This window comes from Sorex araneus, chromosome 7 (assembly GCF_027595985.1).
Source record: "Sorex araneus isolate mSorAra2 chromosome 7, mSorAra2.pri, whole genome shotgun sequence".
Taxonomy (NCBI): Eukaryota; Metazoa; Chordata; class Mammalia; order Eulipotyphla; family Soricidae; genus Sorex; species Sorex araneus.
Window position 1 is genome coordinate 60,269,191 of NC_073308.1, and position 21,010 is coordinate 60,290,200.

The 21,010-nt window shown below is 45.7% G+C and overlaps 1 protein-coding gene across 1 annotated transcript in view; it reads left to right on the forward strand.

Annotated features, from left to right (window-relative positions):
• Positions 1 to 371: 371 nt before the first annotated feature.
• GATB (glutamyl-tRNA amidotransferase subunit B) overlaps positions 372 to 21,010 on the forward strand; it is a 62,493-nt gene continuing 41,854 nt past the window's right edge. Inside the window, exons 1-2 of the mRNA XM_055144853.1 lie at positions 372 to 567; positions 2,872 to 3,022. Coding sequence (XP_055000828.1) covers positions 398 to 567; positions 2,872 to 3,022 — 321 coding nt within the window. The 5' untranslated portion in view covers positions 372 to 397. The remainder of the gene's footprint in view (positions 568 to 2,871; positions 3,023 to 21,010) is intronic.

Genomic DNA, 21,010 nt, shown 5'->3' on the forward strand with positions numbered 1-21,010 from the left:
GAAATAGGAGAGGCAGAAAATAACTCAGTTGCACTAAAGTCTCCTTGTTAACTTTAGCTGGAAGGGTCTAAAGTCCGGGGTAGCACTGAATCTCAGGCACGGAAAGTTCTAAACCTACTTGCGCTCTTAGACACTAACCTCCCCAACTCCCCGCTAGGAGGAGTCACGCCTTCCAACCCGGAAACCCTCTAACTAACCCCTTTTTGGCAAACCTTCCCCTTCTCTTCCCTCCCCTCCTCTGCAGAATTCTGGCAGCCGGCGGCTCGCACTGCTCACCGGGAGTAGTAGTCTTCTGTTCCGCGTCTGTCGGGGGTTCCTGCATCTCCCGAACTACGTTTCCCAGAAATCCTCGCGGCGAACGGAGCCTGGGTCACCTGACCAGGACTCTGCAGAAACAATGGCGGCGCCCATGCTGCGCCGGTGCTGTCCTGGGAAACGATGGGCTTTCGCCTACGTGGACGGCGGCTCGCGCCTGGGAAGAGGGGCTCCGCCAGGGTCCGCGTCCAGCAAGAGTAGGGGGCAGAGCTCAGTAGCCCAACAGTCCCTCAGCACGTCCCAGAGCCCGAGGCAAGGCTTTTTTCATACCATTTTCTGTCCGCTTCTGGGTGAGGTGGAACCGCTGAATTGGGGAGACGATGGCCACTATAGCCCAAGCCTTTAGTCCCGGTGATTTGATGGGCGGGGAGGTGTTGGGTTTTAACGTGAAATTCTAAAGTCTAAGTGAAAGCCAAGGTAGCCTCTGTCAGCCTCGCCCCTGCACATAAAGCACGGTTTCAAGCAGACGTGTTCGGGAACCCGACACTGTAGAATTGCAAGTGCCTTTTTTTTTTTTTTTTTTAATTGAAGGCTGGCCAGACAGAAGAGTGGATTCGGCCATTCGTCCACCTTACTAATAGCACTATTGGTGTCATGATATTAGGGCAGAGCAATTAAAGTGATATTTAGCGCCACTGTGGGCCAGCCGTTTTCCAAAGCTTTACTAGTAAAAGTCAGAAAACACTGCCTGTCTGTGAAGACGTTTCATGTCGAACATGTGTCTACTGTAGGAGTAGAAAATACTAGAAAGAGCTCTGCTTTATTTGGAGTTTTGCTTATTTTGCTAGATAGCCTTTGAACAGCTGTTTTTTCTTCATAAGATTTAAGTATTTGTTTTTAAATAGAGAAATGTAAGGCATGTGTCTAATCTGTTTATCCTTTGAGATAGGTTGCCATTATTTATTATTATTATTATTATTATTAATTATTATTATTATTATTATTATTATTATTATTATTATGCTTTTTCAGTTGGGGGAATGGGGGGAATTGTTCAGAAGTATTCTGGTTTCTATTTTCATAAATTAGATCGTCTCACTGTGAATGGAAATTGTATTTTTTTTCTTCATTTGATGAAACTGCCAAAATGCTTTGAGTGTTTTTGGAACTGTAGAATTTGCAATGAGTTCTTCATTTAAGTCTCAGTTACAGACTGTGCTTCCAATGTTAAAAGTCTTCATTATATTATAGATAATCTCATACAATTTAATGTATTGAAATGATTGAAAGGTAACCCAGTATGTGTCCAGGTAATACAAAAATTGCTTCAAAGAAAAACAGGCTGAAAACAGAAAAATGTGGACAGTGTATGTGTAAATAGACCATCGCCAGAACTGCACAGGCTTCCGAGGGGGCTCACTCCTAGAGATACCAGCCCTGATGGTTCAGTCCTCCCAGCCTTCCCAGCCTCTAAAGCTGTGCCTGGTCGTGCTGCGGTTTGAATATGCAGTGCTGGGGCTTGGGCTGAGCATGTGCTCCAGCCCTTTATGGTATCTCCCCAGAATTAGCACACTTTTAAAAAATTGGAGAGACATATGTATGAAATATACATCCAGAACATCAGATTAAGCATGGCAAAATAAAAGAGATTACTGGAGCATTGGGGTTTAAGTTTCATCTATCTGTAAATTTTCCTAATTGTTTCTGTTGGAGTGATAGCACAGCAGGTAGGGCATTTGCCTTGCATGTGGCTGATCCGGGTTTGATTCCTCCGTCCCTCTCGGAGAGCCTGGCAAGCTACCAAGAGTATCATGCCCGCACGGCAGAGCCTGGCAAGCTACCCATGGTGTATTTAGTATGCCAAAAACCGTAACGAGTCTCACAATGGAGACGTTACTGGTGCCCACTCGAGCAAATCGATGAGCAATGGGATGACAGTGACAGTGACTACAGCATTTAACAGCTTCTTACATTTGGTAACAGTCAAGCATGAACAAACAAGAGAGAATCTGAAATTAGATCTCAAATTGAAAGTCATTTAAGGGACTTTGAAAGAAAAATAAAAGCCACATCGGATGGCTTAATGTTTTCCTTTGCCCACATTTCCCCATCTGTGTCTCTCTTCATTGTGCTTGCAATTCATTGTTATAAAATGAATTCAAAACATGACTGGAAATTTCCTTTTTTAATAATGAGATGTGTAGCTAGTTATTTACCATTATTTTTCAAGCCAAATCTCGATGCTTATGTTAATTCTAAATAATGTTTGCAAGATCAGTTTCCTTCATTTGCAGAGTGATTGGTTGTTAAGGAACAGTTAATTTAGAAAATGCTGCTTTTCACTGAAGCCAGCCAAGCAGCCACCACCTGATACCCATATCTAAATTGTCTTAAAATGCCAGTGAATTTTATTGTACCAGTTTTGGGGTATTCATTATGGACTGCTTATAAGTTAGTCACCAGTACAAATCAACATTTTTTTTGGCATTGGGGTATAAATTTCTAATGAGGTAAAAACACAGGAAATGGACATTTTTAGTTTGTGCTCAGAAAGTTATGCATGGTGACAGAGTGACAAAGCTACTCACTTCTTAACCGTTATGTCTTTCTCTTTAGTAAACCCAAGTGGATAGCGGTGGTAGGTTTGGAAATTCATGCACAGATATCCTCCAACTCTAAACTCTTCTCTGGATCTCAAGTTCACTTTGCAGCACCTCCAAATTCTTCTGTCTCCTTTTTTGATGCATCTCTGCCTGGAACTTTGCCGGTAAGGTTTTTTATTTAATCTTATTAGCATAAGAAAACATTTCTGGAGTGGGGGGCAGAGTGACAGTACAGCAGCAGGGTGCTTGCCTTGCACACAGCTGACCCGTGTTTGATCTCTAGCACCCCTTCTAGTTTCCCAGGTTTGCCAGGAGAAAATCCCTAAGCACAGAGCAAGGAATAAGTAAGCCCCGAGCACCACTGTGTGTGGTCCCAAAACAACAACAACAAAAATTTCTGTTTTATTGAGAATAGAGAATATTTTAATATCTTAGCACAACTTTTAGGCATTACTTGCTTGGGAATTTTTGGATCAAGTGGGGTAAACTGTTTTCTAAGCACACATCTCCGGAACTCTGGATTTAAGTTTCAAATCATCTGTTTGTGCAGACACTGATAAGAACTAGAACATAAAGATGAGCAACATAGTTTCTTGCCTTGGAGAAATCTAAAGACTCGATAGAGAGATAGAGTATTGTGTAACTCTTGTGACGATAGTATGCAGAGGATGGTTTTAGGAGCCAGAAGAGCATCATCTAATTCAGTAAGAGAATGAGAAATTGGGGTAGAGGTAAGGTGGGTAAAGGAAGGAGATGTTGAAAACAATGCTTTCTGAGCTCTTCAGTAGGAGTTTGAACCTGCCAGGAGTTCGGCAGATAAATAAAACAAGGGAAGGATTTTGGTCAAAGGAAGCAGTGTATGTCACATACTATTGTAAGGTCAATTAGGATCGTGGTTTCAAAAACATATGCTCAGGCTGGAGCGATAGCACAGTGGGTTGGGTGTTTACCTTGCATGCTGCCGACCCGGATTCGATTCCCAGCATCCCGTATGGTCCCCTGAGTACCACCAGGAGTGATTCCTGAGTGCAAAAACACATGTTCAGTTATAGGGGGAAAAGTCAACCGAAGTATGCGTTGACTTAACTATTTATTTAAAGAACAGCTAAGTATGATGTATCCATCAGCAAGATATGTTTAGCATATATTTTCATAGAGTCAACTGAATTTGATGAAGAGGATGAAAGGAACAATGTGACTATTTGGGTTTGTCCATAGCACATAGTCTGTTCCAGACATGTCGTATCAGCTGGGGGTCGGGCTTCCTGCCATCCCAGGAAGGATGTGTCTGTGCTTGTGGGGAGGGAGATTGACTTGGGTGACCAGATGCTAATATTTTATTACACAGTGGAGGCTGCATGAACTGAGCAAGGGTTGCAGTGGGTTGTCTTAGTCACCGCCGAGAGTAGAAGGTTATGGGGTGGTGTTTCCACTGTGCTTGCCACATTGGGGGCGTTGGTTTTATTGGGGTAGCGACTCTTTCTTAGAACTTTGTCCTTGTGATGGAGGACTCCCATCCCTGCAAGTGACATTTAGGGTCATCTTTGATTTGTGGTTGGGTCTTTCCCTCCGTTCTCTGGCTTAGTGCTTTCTATGTATGGAATGTTTCTTTTTTTATTTGAGAAGAGGCCATTTTCCAGTTATAAATGTATAAGTTCTTTTGGAGATAGAGATGCAGATATAGTAGAAATAAAATCATATCTATGCATACCATGAAATACAAAGCAATTCATCACAACACATTTCCCCCCCCCATTGAACTCAAACTATTATTTTTTATCCTACAGTGTAGTTTATTTTTCAAGAGACTAAAGGTAACTTCTGAGTTTTCCCTAGACATTTCCTGTGGGGAATGAGATATCTGGTAAGCTACTATTATAAATCATACTTAAAAATAATTCTGTCCGTATCTCAGTATGTTTTTCTATAAACAGAATCCATAGTATGGCTCAAATATTAGGAACAATTAAAAAATAACTAAAATTTTAATATGCTTTGAAAGCCAGCTTTCTTCTTTGGTGTCATAAAAGAACATACTTGCTCAGTGATCAGTATACCAATAAAGCAATGAAGGAGTTTAGGACAGAGTTCTTCAGCCCTTTAACACCTGCAGACTGGCACCTGCCCTACATACAGTCCACAGACCTGCACTTAAAACCAAGGGGGTAGATCAGTGGTTACCAGCCTCTCTACACCTGTGGACTGGCACTTGTCCATGCCCATGCTGAAGTTCCCTGGGCTAGGACATCTGAGCTCTCCAAGCTTGGCTTTTACTAGTTAGCTCAATAGGTTTCAACTCCCAGTCTGCAGAGTCATGCCAGTTCACAGAAATCAGATTGGAAACTACTGGTCTATCCCAGTGGTCACTGACTGCTAATCCATGCACAGACATTTGCTGTTCCTTAGATGTACAAGGAATAAAACTAGAAATTTAGTTTTTCTTGAGCTGGCATTTATCTCCTCTTCACAGCCTATGACACTCACTGTCTGAGTAGTTCAACAGAGCTCATTGGCTCCTTTGTCAGAAATAAGAAGTAGGCCTTGAGCCTCAGCGGTCAGCAGGCTGGATTTACATGGCTCTCTCTGTCAGCACTACACTATCCCACTTTAAACACAGACAAAGATCCCCAGACATACCTTTGAGGAAGTTTTTCATTTTAATAGAGGTACAAATTTAACCGGAGACACCAAGGCACAGGATAAAAACAATACTTAAAAAAATTTCAGTTTTTGGGATAGAGAAGGAGTTAGTATGAAAATAATAGAAATGTTCACTCTGGACAAGAATTGAGTGTTGAGAGTGGTAAAGGGATGTACATGATAACCTTTGAGTACCTGTATTGCAAACCATAGTGTCCCAAGGGAGAAAGTGAGGAGAGAGGGAGAGACAGAAAGTGGGGGGGGGGGAGAGAAAGAGAGAGACAAGAGAGAGAATAGATGTGGGGAAGGCATGGAGGGGAGGCAGACAGGAGGGAAACTGGGGACATTGGTGGTGGGAAATGTATACTGGTTAAGGGACAGGTGTTGGAACATTGTATGACTGAAACCCAATCATGAACAACCTTGTAGTTATGCATCTCACTGTGATTAAATTAAAAAAATTAATCTTAAAGTTTTTATAATTGCTCTTGGAACATAAGAAAATATAACTCTGTTCTTGAGATACAAATATATATTTGGGTTTCCAAGAGGCTAATTGAAGCCTGATAGCTAAATTTTTATAAAATTTATACAAATGTTTATAAAAATTGCTGTTTATCTTTATTGCGGTACTATGAATTACAACACTTGTTAATGATGATTTTATTTATATATCTTTCCAACTCCACACTTATCACCAGGGTATCCACTTCCCTCCAAGTAGCCAGAGTCCCCTCCTATTCAGCTCACCCTCCCCACTTGCCCTCCCCCCTCCCCCTGCTCCACCCCTACATATAAGCTCACTTCTCTGGGTCCATTATCCAGTTCTGTTGCTTTCAGCCATTTTTGCTCCATTACTGTGTATGTTTAAATCCCATATGTAAGAGATAATTTTGTACCTATCGTTTTCTTTCTGACTGACTTCCCTCATCATGATACCCTCTAGTTCCATCCATGTCATGACAAATTGCATGGATTTTGTCCTTTTTCAGAGCTGCATAGTAGCCTGTTGTGTATATATCACATGACTACTTGATCCATAGTTGGGATTTGGGTTGTTTCCCTACCTTGGCTATTGTACTAAGCACTGCAGTGAACATACATAGGCCTGTTTCCTTTCTGATTTGTGTGTGTGTGTGGACTGGGCGGTGCCAAAAGGGGTATCACTGGGTTATGTGGGAATGCTATTACTTTTTTTGAGAAATCTCCATATTGCTTTTCCATAGAGGTTGAATCCGGTGACATCCCACCAACAGTGAATGAGGGTTCTTTTCTTACCATATCCCTCACATTACTGGCTATTTCTAGACTTTCAGATTATGTCATTATTGCTGATGTGAGATGATGTCTTGTTTTGATTTACATTTCATCAACCGTAAGTGATGATGAGCACTTTTTCATATGCCCATTAACCATCTACCTTTCTTCTTTGAAGGAGTATCTGTTCATCTCCTCTCCTCGTTACTGGGTGGGATTGTTGGATTGTTTTTGTTGTTGAGTTTTATGAGTGCTTTATAGATTGTGGACGTTAGACCACAATAATATCTGATGTATTATGTGCAAATATTTTCCCCATTCAGTAAGATATCTTTTTCATTTTAGTTTGAGTTTCTGTTTTTTGTTACTGTGCAGCTTTTTAATATCCTGTAGTCCTGTTTGTCTATTTCTGTTTTTGTTGTCTTTGCCTCTGTGGTCAACTTGTTGAAGACTCTTCTGGGGTCCATTTCCTGATACATTCTTTCTCTGTTTTCCTTTGTGTATTTTATTGGTTCTAGCCTGATATCAGGGTCTTTAATTGACTTTGAGTTTACTTTTGTGAAGAGTGTGAGGTATAGTTCTAATTCCTTTTTTTTCCCCCTCATGTGGTTATCTGGTTTTCCCAGCAACATGTGTTGAAGAGATTTTCTTTGCTCCACTTCTGCTTCGTTGTTGTAGATTAACAATTCACACATCTGGAAATTTAACTGAGGATTCCCAATTCTGTTCCGTTGGTCTGCAGGTCTATCGTATTCCAGTACCATGAAGTTTTGATTATGATAACTTTGTGGTACAATTCAAAGTTGAGAAACTCAATACCTCCCATCATCTTCTTTTTTAATTCTTCTTAGAATTGTGTTTGCTACTTGGGAAATTTTATGGTTCCATACAAATTTTAATAGTTAACATTATATTTTCAAAACAAGCTCTTGATAATTCAGGTTACAGTAGCAAAATAATAATAATAATAATAGTAATAATAATAATAATAATAATAATAATAAACAATCCAGAAGAATTTAAAGAAAATTTCAAGAAAATCTTTTAGAAAGTATAATACACATGGGACATAGAGTAGCAAATGAGAAGAAAATGATCAAATCAACCCAGGATGTCTTAACAACTGATCAATAGGAATTCCATGAAAGAAAAAAAGAGAGAATAGATGAGAGAAGATTCTCAAATACTTGAGGCAGATTGACTTCTGAGAACTGGAGGATATGTGTCTCCAAATCAGAAGGTCCTGCCAGCAACCCAGCACAAGGAATAAAAATAGTCGCACTGGCAGGCATGTCATTGTGAAGTGCCAGGAATGCCAGGACTGAAGATAAGATACAAGAATTTAAAGAGAAGGAAAATGAAAAATCCCCATGCAAATGACTCAGCACTTAAAGTTAGGTCTATAACTTTAAGCATGAAACAGTGGAAATCATGGGGGAAAGACATCCTAAACTAGAATTCTCTTCGCATTCCCAGGAAGCAAGTGTAACAGTAGAAGAGTGAGAGTCTTAGATGGGCAGGGTCCCCAAAATTCTGCCCTCTATTGTCTCAGGAACTGACTGGAATCATGGGAAAGTTCCAGGTGACGAACAGCAGTAGATCTTGGTGGAGGATAGTGACAAAAGAGAGATGTTCCAGGGAATAAGATTGGGGCAGAGGCAGGACAGGCTAGAAGATAACTAGTATCTCTTTTTTTGCACAAGAGATTCCACATATAAACTGGAGTTCTGAAGAATAGTAAGCAAGAGGCAATAAGGAATGAAGCAAAGATGAAATCGAAGACTTACCCACTTTTGTCTCCAGAAGCAAATCAGAAGGGATGTGTTACAATATTTGTAACAGCTAGGAGAGAAACCTCTTTCTGTCCCAACTGTATGGGACCTTCAGCTATAATATATATAATAATAATAAAACTATTATATATAATTAGATAATAAAGTTATTATATATAATATATAATCATCATCATCATCGTCCCGTTGATCATCGAATTTCTCGAATGGTCTCAGTAACTTCTCCATTTGTCCTAGCCCTGAGATTTTAGAAGCCTCTCCTTACTCGTCCTTCCCAACGATGCCACATTGGAGTCTCTTTCAGGGTCAGGGGAATGAGACCCAGCTTGTTACTGGTTTTGGCATATGAATACACCATGGGGAGTTTGCAATGCTCTCCCATGTGGACAGGAAACTCTCAGTAGCCTGCTGATTCTCCCAGAGGGTTAAAGGCAAGCTCCTGGAAGTTCCCGGATAATATATAAAATATAAAACTGATGTAATAAAACTTACAGTGTAACTGGAATATTGGGAAACTTAAGAACTAAATTCTTATCTATCACTATCTGAAGTCATGCCCAGCTGATAAAGTGATAACAAAGTACAAGAATATGCCTTTAGGACATTACGGAGACAAATTAGGGGAATTCCCTTGCTTGCTTTAGTCCCAAATGCCGATTGTTGATTGTATTGTTTTCTGGGATTTTTTTGTTTATTTTATTTTCATTTTTTAAATAAGGTAATGAAAGATTTAGAGCTCCCAAGATAAAACAAAAGGGGTTTTCAGTTGTTTCTTTTATGTAAAGATTAACTTGGGCTGGAGAGATAGTACCGGAGGCAGGACACTTGCCTTGCATGCTTCTAGGGCAACTGCAACCCCTGTTTCAAATTTCCAATACCAGTATATGACATATGATGCCTTGAGCACCCCCAGGGGTCATTCCTGACCACAGTGTTAGGAATAGCCCCCAGCGCCGCTGAGTGTGGCCCAAGTACCTCTCCTCACACCTCTCCCAAAACGGTTGTGTCAAGTAATAAATACTAGCTCTACTTAACCTCTACTGTTTTCTCATCTTTCTGCTGGTGAAATTCTTTTTTTTTTCCCCCTAATGATAGAAAATTTTCACAGTGATTCACCCCATCTCCCTCACACAAAGTTACCTCCTACCCTTACTTACCCTGTTCTTAGAAGAAATAGGCTCACCCTCATTTTAGATTTCATCTGCACTCCAGCTCTGGCTTTATTTGATGGGAATTGCCACTTCCCGTAGGGGGAGGAAGTGTAAAGACAGATGAAGTGAAGCTCTACCTACCTTCTCTGTTTTTACCTGATCTTACGGACTTTAATATTATTGAGCTTATCAGGAGGTTTCACTTGCGGGCAGACATATATTATTCTTGAATAAGATAGAGTGGCAGGTCGAGGTGAATTCTTGTGAGATGAAGAACGATATAACAGTATTGCAAAACATCTCACCCTGTTACTTACATAAGTTAACTCTGGGGAATGGAATGGACCAAATTGTGCCTCTCCACACTCCAAAGTCAAGAACACTGTGGCATTGGGACAGTTTGTCAAGTCTTCTTCCCAGATCACAAAGGATTGTCACATGGCAGATAGCCAGGTGTCTCAGCTGGTCAGTAGGTGATGGGTTTTTCCAGCAGTTCCCTGGCCCAGCGTATTATTTTAAAATAAGAAGATAAATAACTAGCCAACAACCGGAAGATGCAGAAGGTAGTTTTGGCCAGAAAACCAGCCTGGGGATAGTAGGGGAGAACATTGCAGGGACTGTCACCTTTTTTTTTTTTTTATTAAACATTAGTTTGAAATTCCTGCCTGTAATATTTTGTTACCCTATTAAAAGTGAGGTGTCAAGAGGCAAAATATAAGGGAGACGGAACTACGGAGGGACTCAGATTCCTAAGAAAGCAGGAGGTGTCCCCACAGCCGGGGGTCAGGGACGCTGCTCACGGCCTCCCAGGCCTCATTTCCATCTGCTTTTTCTCTCGAGCCTGCCCGAGTCCCTGTCCCTGCCGGGCCGTTAGTCCCTCGCAGCCTGGGTCTGTGGCTGAGGCGCTCTCTCAGCTTTACGGCCTCCAACCAGTTCTGTGTCTCCCTAGCTCGTGAGTGATAGTCTCGCATTCTAACTTGACAGTTATTTCCCCTCAGCACTTTGAAGACACGATTCCATTGTCCCCAGGCCTCTCTTACTGCTGATGAGAAGTCGGCCTGCCGCCTGCGTGAGGGATGACGGCGCTGTCGGGCGGCGGCGGCAGGATCTGGCCCGGCGCCGGGTGGCTTTTATGGATTCTGCCCAGTGCCCAGGCTGCCCCTTCCACTGGAGGACCCTCCCCAGACTGTGGGGGGGCTCACCGGGGCCCGGGCCCCTGCCTGCTGTGCTTTCGTGGCAGGACAGTGTCCAGGTTCATTTCCCACCCAGTGTGGGTGGTGCCACTTGAAGCCGCTGACTGAGGCTCTTGGCCACAGGGGCTCTCATTCCTCAAGACTCCCCCGGCCCCCGCCCCCCGCTTTTTAAAATTTTTGGCTTTTGAGTCCCAGCAGGCACTGCTCAGGGCTTATCCCGCGCTCTGGGGTCAGTCCTGGAGATGCTTGGGGACCATGTGAGATTCCAGTCCCAGGTCGGCTGCATGCAAGGCAAATGCTTCACCTGCTTTACTTCTCTCTGGCCTAATTCTTCCAGACTTTCTTTTCGTCCATTACCTGGAATGAGCGGTCGCCTCCATCTAACCCACTCCGTTGGTGGTAGAGTTGGTTGGTTGGTTGGTTGGTTGGTTGGTTGGTTGGTTGGTTGGTTGGTTGGTTTGGGGGCCGTACGCAGCAGTGCTCAGCTTACTTCTGGCCCTGGGTTTGGGGGCCGAATGTGGTGGCAGGAATGGCACCAGAGTAGGCTGTGTGTTTGGCAGGTGTCATTGGTCACGTCCTTGATGAGACCGGGAGTTGGTGGCTGCCAGCTTCCCCCCACCCAGTGGGTCCACGGCCTCGACGTGCTCTCTGGGCACCCTCCTGTGGCTAGGTGATAGTGATGGGCACCACGGGCACTGCTCGGCAGGGAGCCTTCTGTTGTGTGCTTGTGTGTCTGAACCCTGCAACAACTGCTGTAGGTGAGTTCCAGTTAGATTATTATCCTGGTGAGGAAACAGGTTTGAATCTGGTTCCTGGTCAGACCCAGTAGCCTGCTCCCCACATTCACATTCTTAGCGTCACCCTATGCTGGCTTGCCTTTTGCTCTTTTCACCCAAGTGACACACGGCTTTAAATCCTCTCTGCTGTGGAGGACCTGATTCCCTTCTTGCTTTTCAGCTGAGTACTGTGTGTGTGTGTGTGTGTGTGTGTGTGTGTGTGTGTGTGTGTGTGTGTGTGTGTGTGTGTGTAAGCCTGTTGGTGTCAGGCACAGGCATGTCTGATACAGAGATTATTCTGAACTCCTCTCCCTCCACACCTCATCCCTGCGCAGTATCCTGGCTCTGTCTCCTTGGGTGCTCTCTGCATTGGAGATTGCACCCCTCCTCCTGTGTTCTGCTTAGCGACCCTTTCCTGGGTGTTTCTTAGGATCACAGGCATTTTATCTCCTTACTGTACCTTTAGTTTTCAAATGACACGGCATCCCATCATAAATCGAGACTGAAAAGGTCATTCCGCCCATTTTCCTGCTTATAGGCAATATTACAGCTAGGCTAAGGGCAGTGTTCTTTGTTTTTATTAGCAGGGAGGCAGCCTTACTCATTACTTTGACCTAGTAAAACCCCCTACTCTGATCCAGAATCTAATTATTTGTCTGCAGAATTATAGACTGGAGCCCAGGTTTTATGCTTAGAGTTCATTATTTACTATCTATCAATGACATTCCAATCCTTCAACTGGTAATACTGGTAATATTGTGGATATGGATGTGAAGTAGAAAGAGCTATAGAAAAAAAAGTATTTATATGTTAAAATGGCATGGAATTTGCAAGTCTGTTTCATAATTTGCAATTGTTTCTAATGATGATTTCAAGTTTGACATTTATGCATGTATAAAACACACACACACACACACACGCGCACACACACACACAGAGTCTTTCCCCCTTTCCTCTTTCTCTCTTTTGTTTGTTTGGTTTTGGTTTTAGGGTCATACCTGCACACCTGGCTCTGCGCTGGGATCGCTCCTGGTGGGACTCTGGGGACCATATGAAGTACCAGGGATAGTGACACTGGGTGACTTATGCAAGGCAAGCGCCCCACCTGCTCTATTTCATTAGCATCTCTTTGTCTTTTATTTTATGGTGTTTGTTTGTTTGGGACCCATACCTGGCAGTGCTCAGGACTGACTCCCGGCTCTGCACTCGAGAATCATGCTAGCAGTATTCAGGAGACCATATGGGGTGCCGGGGATTGAACCCACGTTGTCCACATGCAAGGCAAGCGCCCTCCCCACTGTACTCTCACTCTGGTCCTTTTTTGTCTTTTAGAATGCTAGTCCTGACACTGTGTATGGTTTCCAAAGCACTGTGAGGAATGACCCCTGAGCACTGCTGGGTGTGACTCCAAACAACAAAAGGAAAAGGAAAAAAAATTTTTTAACTCAAAGCTTCTAAAGGAAATGGAAATTCAAGAAAACAGCACTGGGAAAACATTTAAATGCATTACGATTTATAATCAGATCTATATTTGCCTCTCTGTCCAGTCACATTTAAATGATGTTTAGTTACTTAACTAAGAAGACAAAATGTGACCGTTTTCTATTAAAATCCTTTTCCATTTCGATGATTTGCTTTAACGTAATTTGTATAACTCCTAATTGCATTGTGTTCTCGGGCTCGTTGTTCCCTGCAGACACACGGAGAACATGGGTCATGGTTTGCTACCTGGCCCTTGCCCCCCATGCAGGTGGTGCGTGTCTAGGAGCTTGTCTGCATAAATTTGGACACGTTCTCGTCCAGCTCCGCCCACTCCACTGCTGCTCCTGGTGGCCTGAGCTGGCTGTCCCCATCTTGTTGGCTCACTCAGGCTCCTGATGGACTTTTCCATTCCCTGGGCAGCGTGACCTCCCTCCCTTGCATTTGGCTCCTTTCCTGCCCTGCCCAGAATCTTTTTCCAACTTTCACCGGATTCTGAGAAGCCTCCTGATTACTTGCACTTCACCTCTCTGCCAATCCTTCCTGCAGGAAATTAAATATTAATAATATTGCGTCTCTTATCTATCAGTGTGTGTATGTGTGTGTGTGTTTTATACCATTGACTGGCCATACTTTTATATCTATATTGCTTATAGAGATTTCTGTGTGGACTATAAAATTCAAAGAAGTGTTCTGTGGCTCTGGCTCTTTTGTGGCCCCTGACAGACCTTGTATGGGACGTGTGGAACCATCCTGAGCAGCACCCCGCGAGGGCCAGCGTAATGGTGTGTACTGACGCGTACACCCGAGGGGAATCCGTGTGAAAGAATTTTCCCATGTCTCAAGCCTTGTTGATAGTTCTTAGTCCCTTTTTGGAAATTGTTCTTAAATACGGATTTATACTTTCCCTGCGCTGAAACGGGGGTGCTGAACATAAGCGAACCTTTCCTCGAGTACTCGGGATCCCCAGCAACATTCATTATTGCTCCGTGTCTTAACGCAGCCGTGTCTTCCAGGGCCTTGGAGGGGTGAAGCTCTCCCATTGCTGCCGCTGACGGCTGGAGATAGCCCTTCTCTCTGGTTTGACTTGACAGTGTCTTCTCTGCTATTACTGTCAGTTACCCTTCACCTCCTTTCTAAAGCTGCTGTCAGGAGACTTGACTCCACAAACCCCTCCTTGCACATTTTCCATTTGTCCTTATTTCCTATCTGCCCTAGCCAGATGATCACACTCATTTTTGTAAACAGGAACGAGGCTCTAAGCAGATACCTGACATGCGAAACAAAGGGTATGGGGACATGTGAGGGCGAGTGAACATCCTCGAGTGACGCGGCCCTGGAAATCATTCCACTCTCTCCTTGAGTTGTGACTTACAACCACAGGGTATCGAATGTCCCTCTTGGGCGAGATGCTTATTTCTCACTTCCTGCTTCATGTTCAGCTTCCAGTCTGTGTTCTACTGGAGTTAATATTGCCAGAATACTGATGGACGAAAGTGGTGTTAATTTGCAGTTTGGTGCATGAGGGTGTGTGTGTGTGTGTGTGTGTGTAGATGTGGATGACTTGAACAGATTTCTGGGGAATATTTCTGGATGTGTGCCCCATGCTTTTACTCACACAGAAGCCTTGGCTTTTCTGCACTGACACTGGTGATGAGTGCTGTTTATTAAAGTCCAGTTCACTCGGTGAGAGATCTAACCCTGGGGAGAGGGAAGAGAGAGGCCGTCCTGGATCAGAAGGAGAAAGGAGCAAAAGGAGATCCACTCCCATCAGTCCCCAGATCAGCGCCCCGAGCACAAGGATCCCCTTGACATAGCGGGAGGAGAGCAGCCCCGCCCGTGCTCAGCTGTGCCTCCTGCACGGAGGACTCTCCCAAGGGCCTTTCTGTATGCCTCCTCCTGGGAACTTCCTCTACCCTTTTCTTCCAGTTCACTAATTCTCTCTTCCTCTGCTCTCTGGCATACTTGGGGACTTCTCTGCATCTCAACTAGGAGCATCTTTCTGTTATAAAAATGCCCCTTTCCTCTTTAAAATTTCTCCTGTCTCCTTGAAAATATCATGTTCCTCTTGCCTTGATTCGATGCTTCCATTCTTATTCCTAGTTTTGCGTCTACTTGCGCCATAGTCTGTGCTTTTTATTTCTCTTACTCTTGCTCAGCCTCTGGTGTGTCTGCTGCTTCTGCCTGCTGGAGATGGGTGTCTGCGTGTTTTGTGACCTGGGATTGTGAAGTCAGCCCTAACAGGGCTCCGTCGGGGAGAATGGAGTGGTGGCGAATCTTAACAAAGAGCTTTTTCCCCCACTGTCCTTTGCCAGGTGCCCCTGGGCCAAACCAGGGCCATTTTTTTTCATGTTCAGCCTGACTGATCCTGGGCCCCGGTTCGTAAATCTGAACCCAGCTCTTGTCTCAGACCAGACTTGGTAACAATCAATTCTCAGGGCACACTTTGTATTTTGTCTGCACCTAAAATCTGGGTTGTGACTTTTCCTACAGCTGGAACCTTCCAGCAGGAGGGAATAGAGAGTCTGACCTCGTCGCTGTCGCCACCGGGACTGTGAGCCTGGATGACTCAGCTCCTGGCACAGGGACAGGAGAGCCTGCTGTCCCGAACTCCAGGGCCCCCTGCCTCCCGGGAAGCTGCCCTCTCTGCTGCAGTTCCCGGAAGTGCCTTGGAGTACCTCAGTCTCTGCACCGGCCAGTCCTCCTTCCTGCCCTAGGGTCACTGACCCAGGCCTGGCAGGCGAGTTCTGGACTCCCTCTTGGCTGTGTTAACATTTGTGCCCTCCCTGTTGCCTCCCCGCCTGCCCCCCCCCCTCCGCCCCCGACGCCAGCATGTCTCAAGGGACCATTCCCCATGCCCTTGCGTGGGAAAGATAACACTGATCTCCCGCCACGGGCTCTCGGAAGAGCAGTGGGATGGCCTTGAGAGGAGCTGCCGGCTGGCTCAGTGGGGTTGGGGGAACATAGGAGCAAGCTGGGGGTTGATTTTCCCTCCCAGCCCCGCTCTGGAACCTGTGGGGCCTGTGCACCTTCTCTGTGCCCGCCCTCGGCTGTCTCAGCCCCAGGCTCCTTTACCCGGAAGGAAATACCTACCTAGCGTCACACCTCCAGCCCAGCAAGAAACCTGCAGCACCATATCTGGAACAGTGGGTCTCGCCCCCTTCTCTGCATACTTTTCTCGTATATTTCCCCCAAAAAATACCCTTGGAAGAGGGACAGGGCACAGTAGCACCAGACCCATGTGGGAACCGCGGCTGTTCTTAGCACCCTTGGCTGTTCCAGATGAATTCGGTAGCCACCACACCCAACTGTGTGTGATCCCAACCCGTGAGGAGGGCTCTGGAGGGGCCACACACGAGCTCCTTCCCAAGGGGGCACAGAGCACAGAAGCTATAAGGGTCTCTTGTTGATAAAATATGCATAGTGCTTTTTTATTAAAAAAAAAAAAGCCACCGAATAGTGTTCCATGACACTGTTTTTGTCTCTGACATTCAGGCAACTTGTGCAGGCTTTGTTCAGGTGATTTATACTAGAAGCCTGTAATAAAAATGCAGCCTGGAATCATGCAGCTGGGTCCCATTCATTTTTCTTCCGCAGACAGTTCCAGAACTTAAAAAAAAAGAAAGAAAGAAAGAAAGAAAACTCCATCGCAGGAGGCATGCCCCAGCCTAGGAACCTGCCCACGGGGCTCCTTTTGCTGTCGAGTACCCTTGGTAGGAATGGAAGGAATCTTTGTGGGCTGTTCAATCCATTTTGTGTATATGAGGAAAGAGAGTTTCCTGGGAGAGAGAGCGTGCGTTTAGGGGATTACTAATGATAATGCCATTTCTGGAGTCAGCGCCCAGGGAGAAAGGAGCCCAGAAATCCAAGTGAGGGAGGTGACTGGTGGCAGCATTTTTAATACTGACGGCCTGAGGGACAGACTCAGCTTGTGACAGCCCACTGGGCTGCAGGGGGCAGCCAGGCCGGTCCTGGTAGCCACACCTCCCGGAGGGATGTGGTGACTCAGGAGGAGGCTCTCCAGTGGGCTGTGATGTTTCCTCCTCTCCGCCTGTTCCTCCCTCTTCATCATCACAACGTTACCTCCCGCTCCTGGTGTGTGATTGACTCCTGATGCCAGGAGACCGGAGAGAGAGTGTCCAGGGCCTAAAGTGCTTGCTTACATGCAGCTGACCCCGAAGCCACCACTGGATGTGGCCCCAAAACCACATGCACAAAAAGAATATAGTAATAATCATAAAATTCCCATGAGACAGAGAGAAGGGAGGGAGAGCGATAGAGAGGATAAAGAGAGAGAATAGAAAGAGAGGATAGAGACAGGGAAGATCGAAAGAGAGAAGTAAGAGAGAGATAGAGGATAGAGAGATAGGAGAGAGGAAAGGGAAGAGAGAAGAGAGTGAGGAGAGAGCGAGCGAGAGGGATGGAAGAGAGGAGAGAGAGAGTGAGAGAACATCTGCCCCCAGGACAGAGGAGCTATCTCTCTGTGCTCTAGGCCTTGGGCATCTGTGCAGGGCTGATTTTCTGAGCCACAAATTAGCAGGTTTCTGTGTACCTTCTATTCGATATTCTAAAATAAATAAGTAATAAAGAGAAAAACATAAAAATGCAACTTGGTGTGTAACCCGATTGCACCCAGCACTCTCTGCCGTGGCTGAACTCGGACCCCATAAACTGCGGGCCTTCTGCTTCCCCGGGCCCTGCTGTGTCACCCTCTGCCCTGGCCCTCCTTGGGGACCAGCTCTCCGGACCCGCTTCTTTGTCAGAGGCTTTTGATGAACACCGGCTTGAGGGACAAAGGGACAAAGCTGAGCACCCCACATGTGCTCAGCCCATTTCCCCAAAGCCCACAGCCTGGCAGCCCCACCTGGTGGGATTGTGTCTGCAGGAGCGCCCCCTTCTGACCTTGGAGAGAGGGTTCCATGGGGAAGGAAGGAGATGGAGGTACTCCATCTGGCAGGGGGGTTCTGCATAATTCTTTTTTTTTTTTTTTGCCCCAGCAACACTCACTTGTCATCCGAAGCCTTGGATTGGCCTTTCTTATTTGTCTCCTCTAAGCTGTATTTCTGCTTCCCATTCAGCAGTGGGGAAGGGAGTTGGCTCTTCTCTGCAGTGCAACATCTTGGGAGAATTTTTTTCCCTCAGCTCTTTCTAAAAATCTTGGCAAAGGACAGAAGTCATTTTGCCATTGGCATCCCAGCACGCTGATCACTGGCTGGGTGGCGCTGGCACAGTTTGTAGAATCAGGCTGGGCTCCCCTGAAAATGTTCTGTTCCTCAGGGCAGAAATTTCTTGCTAGTGGCCCTTCGTGTTCCACAGCCGTCCACCCCTGACTGCACCCTGACCCTAAGAGGGGAGCCCAGGCCAGGTGGGTGGTGGGAGTAGGGTTGGTGCTCCGTGGAGCTGGCGAGGTTCTGTCCAGCTGTGCACGTGTGGTGGCTCCTCTTCCCCCGGCATAAAGGCAGGTGCCACTCGGGGACAGGTGACAGCTTAGGGGATGCGTAGCCTCGACACCAGCCTTGCCAGTGTTAAAGGAGCTTCTTTAGGAGACAGACGGGCCGGAGCAGTAGCAGAGCACTTGCCTTGCACACAGCCGACCTGGGTTTGATCCCCGCTACCCCTGTGGCTGCCCAAGGTCACCAGGAATGATCCCTGAGTGCAGAGTCAGGAATAAGCCCTGAATCCTGCCAAGTGTGCACCTCCAATCTGTCCCCTGCCCCAAAAAAGGACAGACTGATTAGCACTTGGCATTGGGTACGACATTCACTCATGGTGCTTATGATTGCTCTTTTTTTTTTTTTTTTTTTTTTTTTTTTTTGCTTTTTTGGGTCACACCCGGCAATACTCGGGGGTTATACTCCTGGCTCTTCACTCAGGAATCACTCCTGGCGGTGCTCAGGGGACCATGTGGGATGCTGGGATTCGAACCCAGGTTGGCCGTGTGCAAGGCAAACGCCCTACCTGCTGTGCTACGCTTCAGCCCCTTAACATTGATCTTTACTAGATAAAGAAAAGATGGTTATTTCTTGCTTAATAAGAGATTTTAAACATTTAAAATAATGATTTGTTGTTTCATTTAATGTTCTATGTCTGATCATAATTTTTTTATTATTGAATTAAGATAAAGGCACAGGCTGTAATCCATTAAGGGCCCTTTTATAGGATCTGCAGCATTTTAACCTCGAGGTGTAGACAGGCAGTAATATGTGACTATCAGGAGTGTCTTGACTTTTCAGGGGTGTGTGCCGGCCCCTGAAGTGACCCCCAATGGGCTGGGTCAGGGGTCCCCAACCCCAGTTCATAGGAGAAGAACCTGAGGGCCCTATTGAGTTTTCCGAGGATGCAGAGAGGAAAAGAGCTTAGTGGAATATAGAAGTGAGTCCCTGGCTCCCATTCTTAGCACAAAGAACCAACCTGTGTTCCCAGCTATATTATTTGCTAATTGTTCGCCACCAACAAAGCATAACAGGGAATTTCCCTTTTCATCGCTACTTATAAACATTTTAGATGCCTGTACTCACTCATAATCTTTGTTTACTTCTCACAGCCAGCTCTCTTACTTACCTTTTTCATTCTCCTCCCGCTTTACATCTGTGCAGAGGTGCTAATGTAGATGAAAGCACTCTGGAACTCTCAGTGGCACGTCGATGTTCCTTGCTATTATCACAACGCGCATGTTGTTAACTTGGCATTCTGAAAACAGATTCCGCCAGGAGGGCTGGGCAGGGCTGGGGTGGGAGCCACCTGGGTAAGCAGCATCTGGGATGACAAGATGGCGCATGCCACAACAGCGTGAGTGACAGGTGATGGGAAGTTCCACTGTCACTATCTTTCCAAGAAGCACAGACTGAGAAAGCGTGTGTGTGTGTGTGTGTGTGTGTGTGTGTGTGTGTACATATAAAGCAGCAGAGTGGAAGAAGGAACAGAAAAGAAAATGCATGGATGACTTTGGGAGATGCCAAAGGATTTTCAATGAGAAACTATATATCACGGGGGAAAATGATTTCCCTACCAGGTAAAGCATCTCCATCTCATAGGCTGGATCACACATCCATCTGTATGCAAGATCTGTTTTCTACCACTGAGGTAGCACAGAAGCCCTTATTAACACACTCTTGTGTGTTCTACACTGATTTCATGGACTTCATGACCTGCAGACAGGCTTGACTATGTCCTGTCACTTGGCTGTGGTGGAGGAAAGCCCTATAGGGAGGGTCTAGAATGTTTTTTTTCTGCAACCCGGGGGCAGCAACAAGAAAGGACGTGTCTGGCACACATGCTCAGTTCAGAGGTCAGCATTGGTTTCAGCCGCTCCTGCCTCCTCTGCCTCTCACCTTAAGGTAACGTCTCACAGTCCTCTCAGAGAACCATCCCCAGTCACCCTGTCACCACTTAGTGACAGGGACCTGTGCCGAGACACGTCTTACCGGATGACTGCGTTGAGTGGACGCCGTAGGTGGCAATCGGAGAAACCCAGCCTGTCCCGCTCTGTGGGAGGACTGTGGAAACCACAGCTGACCACATGTCCAGTTGGAACAACAGCAGCCAGGCAAGGCCCCACTCCTCCATGACTCTGCTGTTTAAAAAAAAAAAAGGAAAACAAGTTACAGCTACCGAAGCCTTGAAAGAAGGGTGCAATGAGTGTCCACCCGGCACCTGGAAGAACTGTTGAGAAGCAAGTGCAAGCGTAGTGGACCTTCGTCTCGAAAGTATTTCTCTCCCCCCTGAGAACAGAAACTTGCTCTTCAGTGGTCGCTGGGTAATGATCATGCTCCAGAGAGCTTGTGTTCGCCGAGAAAGTGACTCTCACTGTTGGTCTGCGTTTCTCCCAGCCCTGAATCCCGTCAGAGACCCCCCACATTGCTT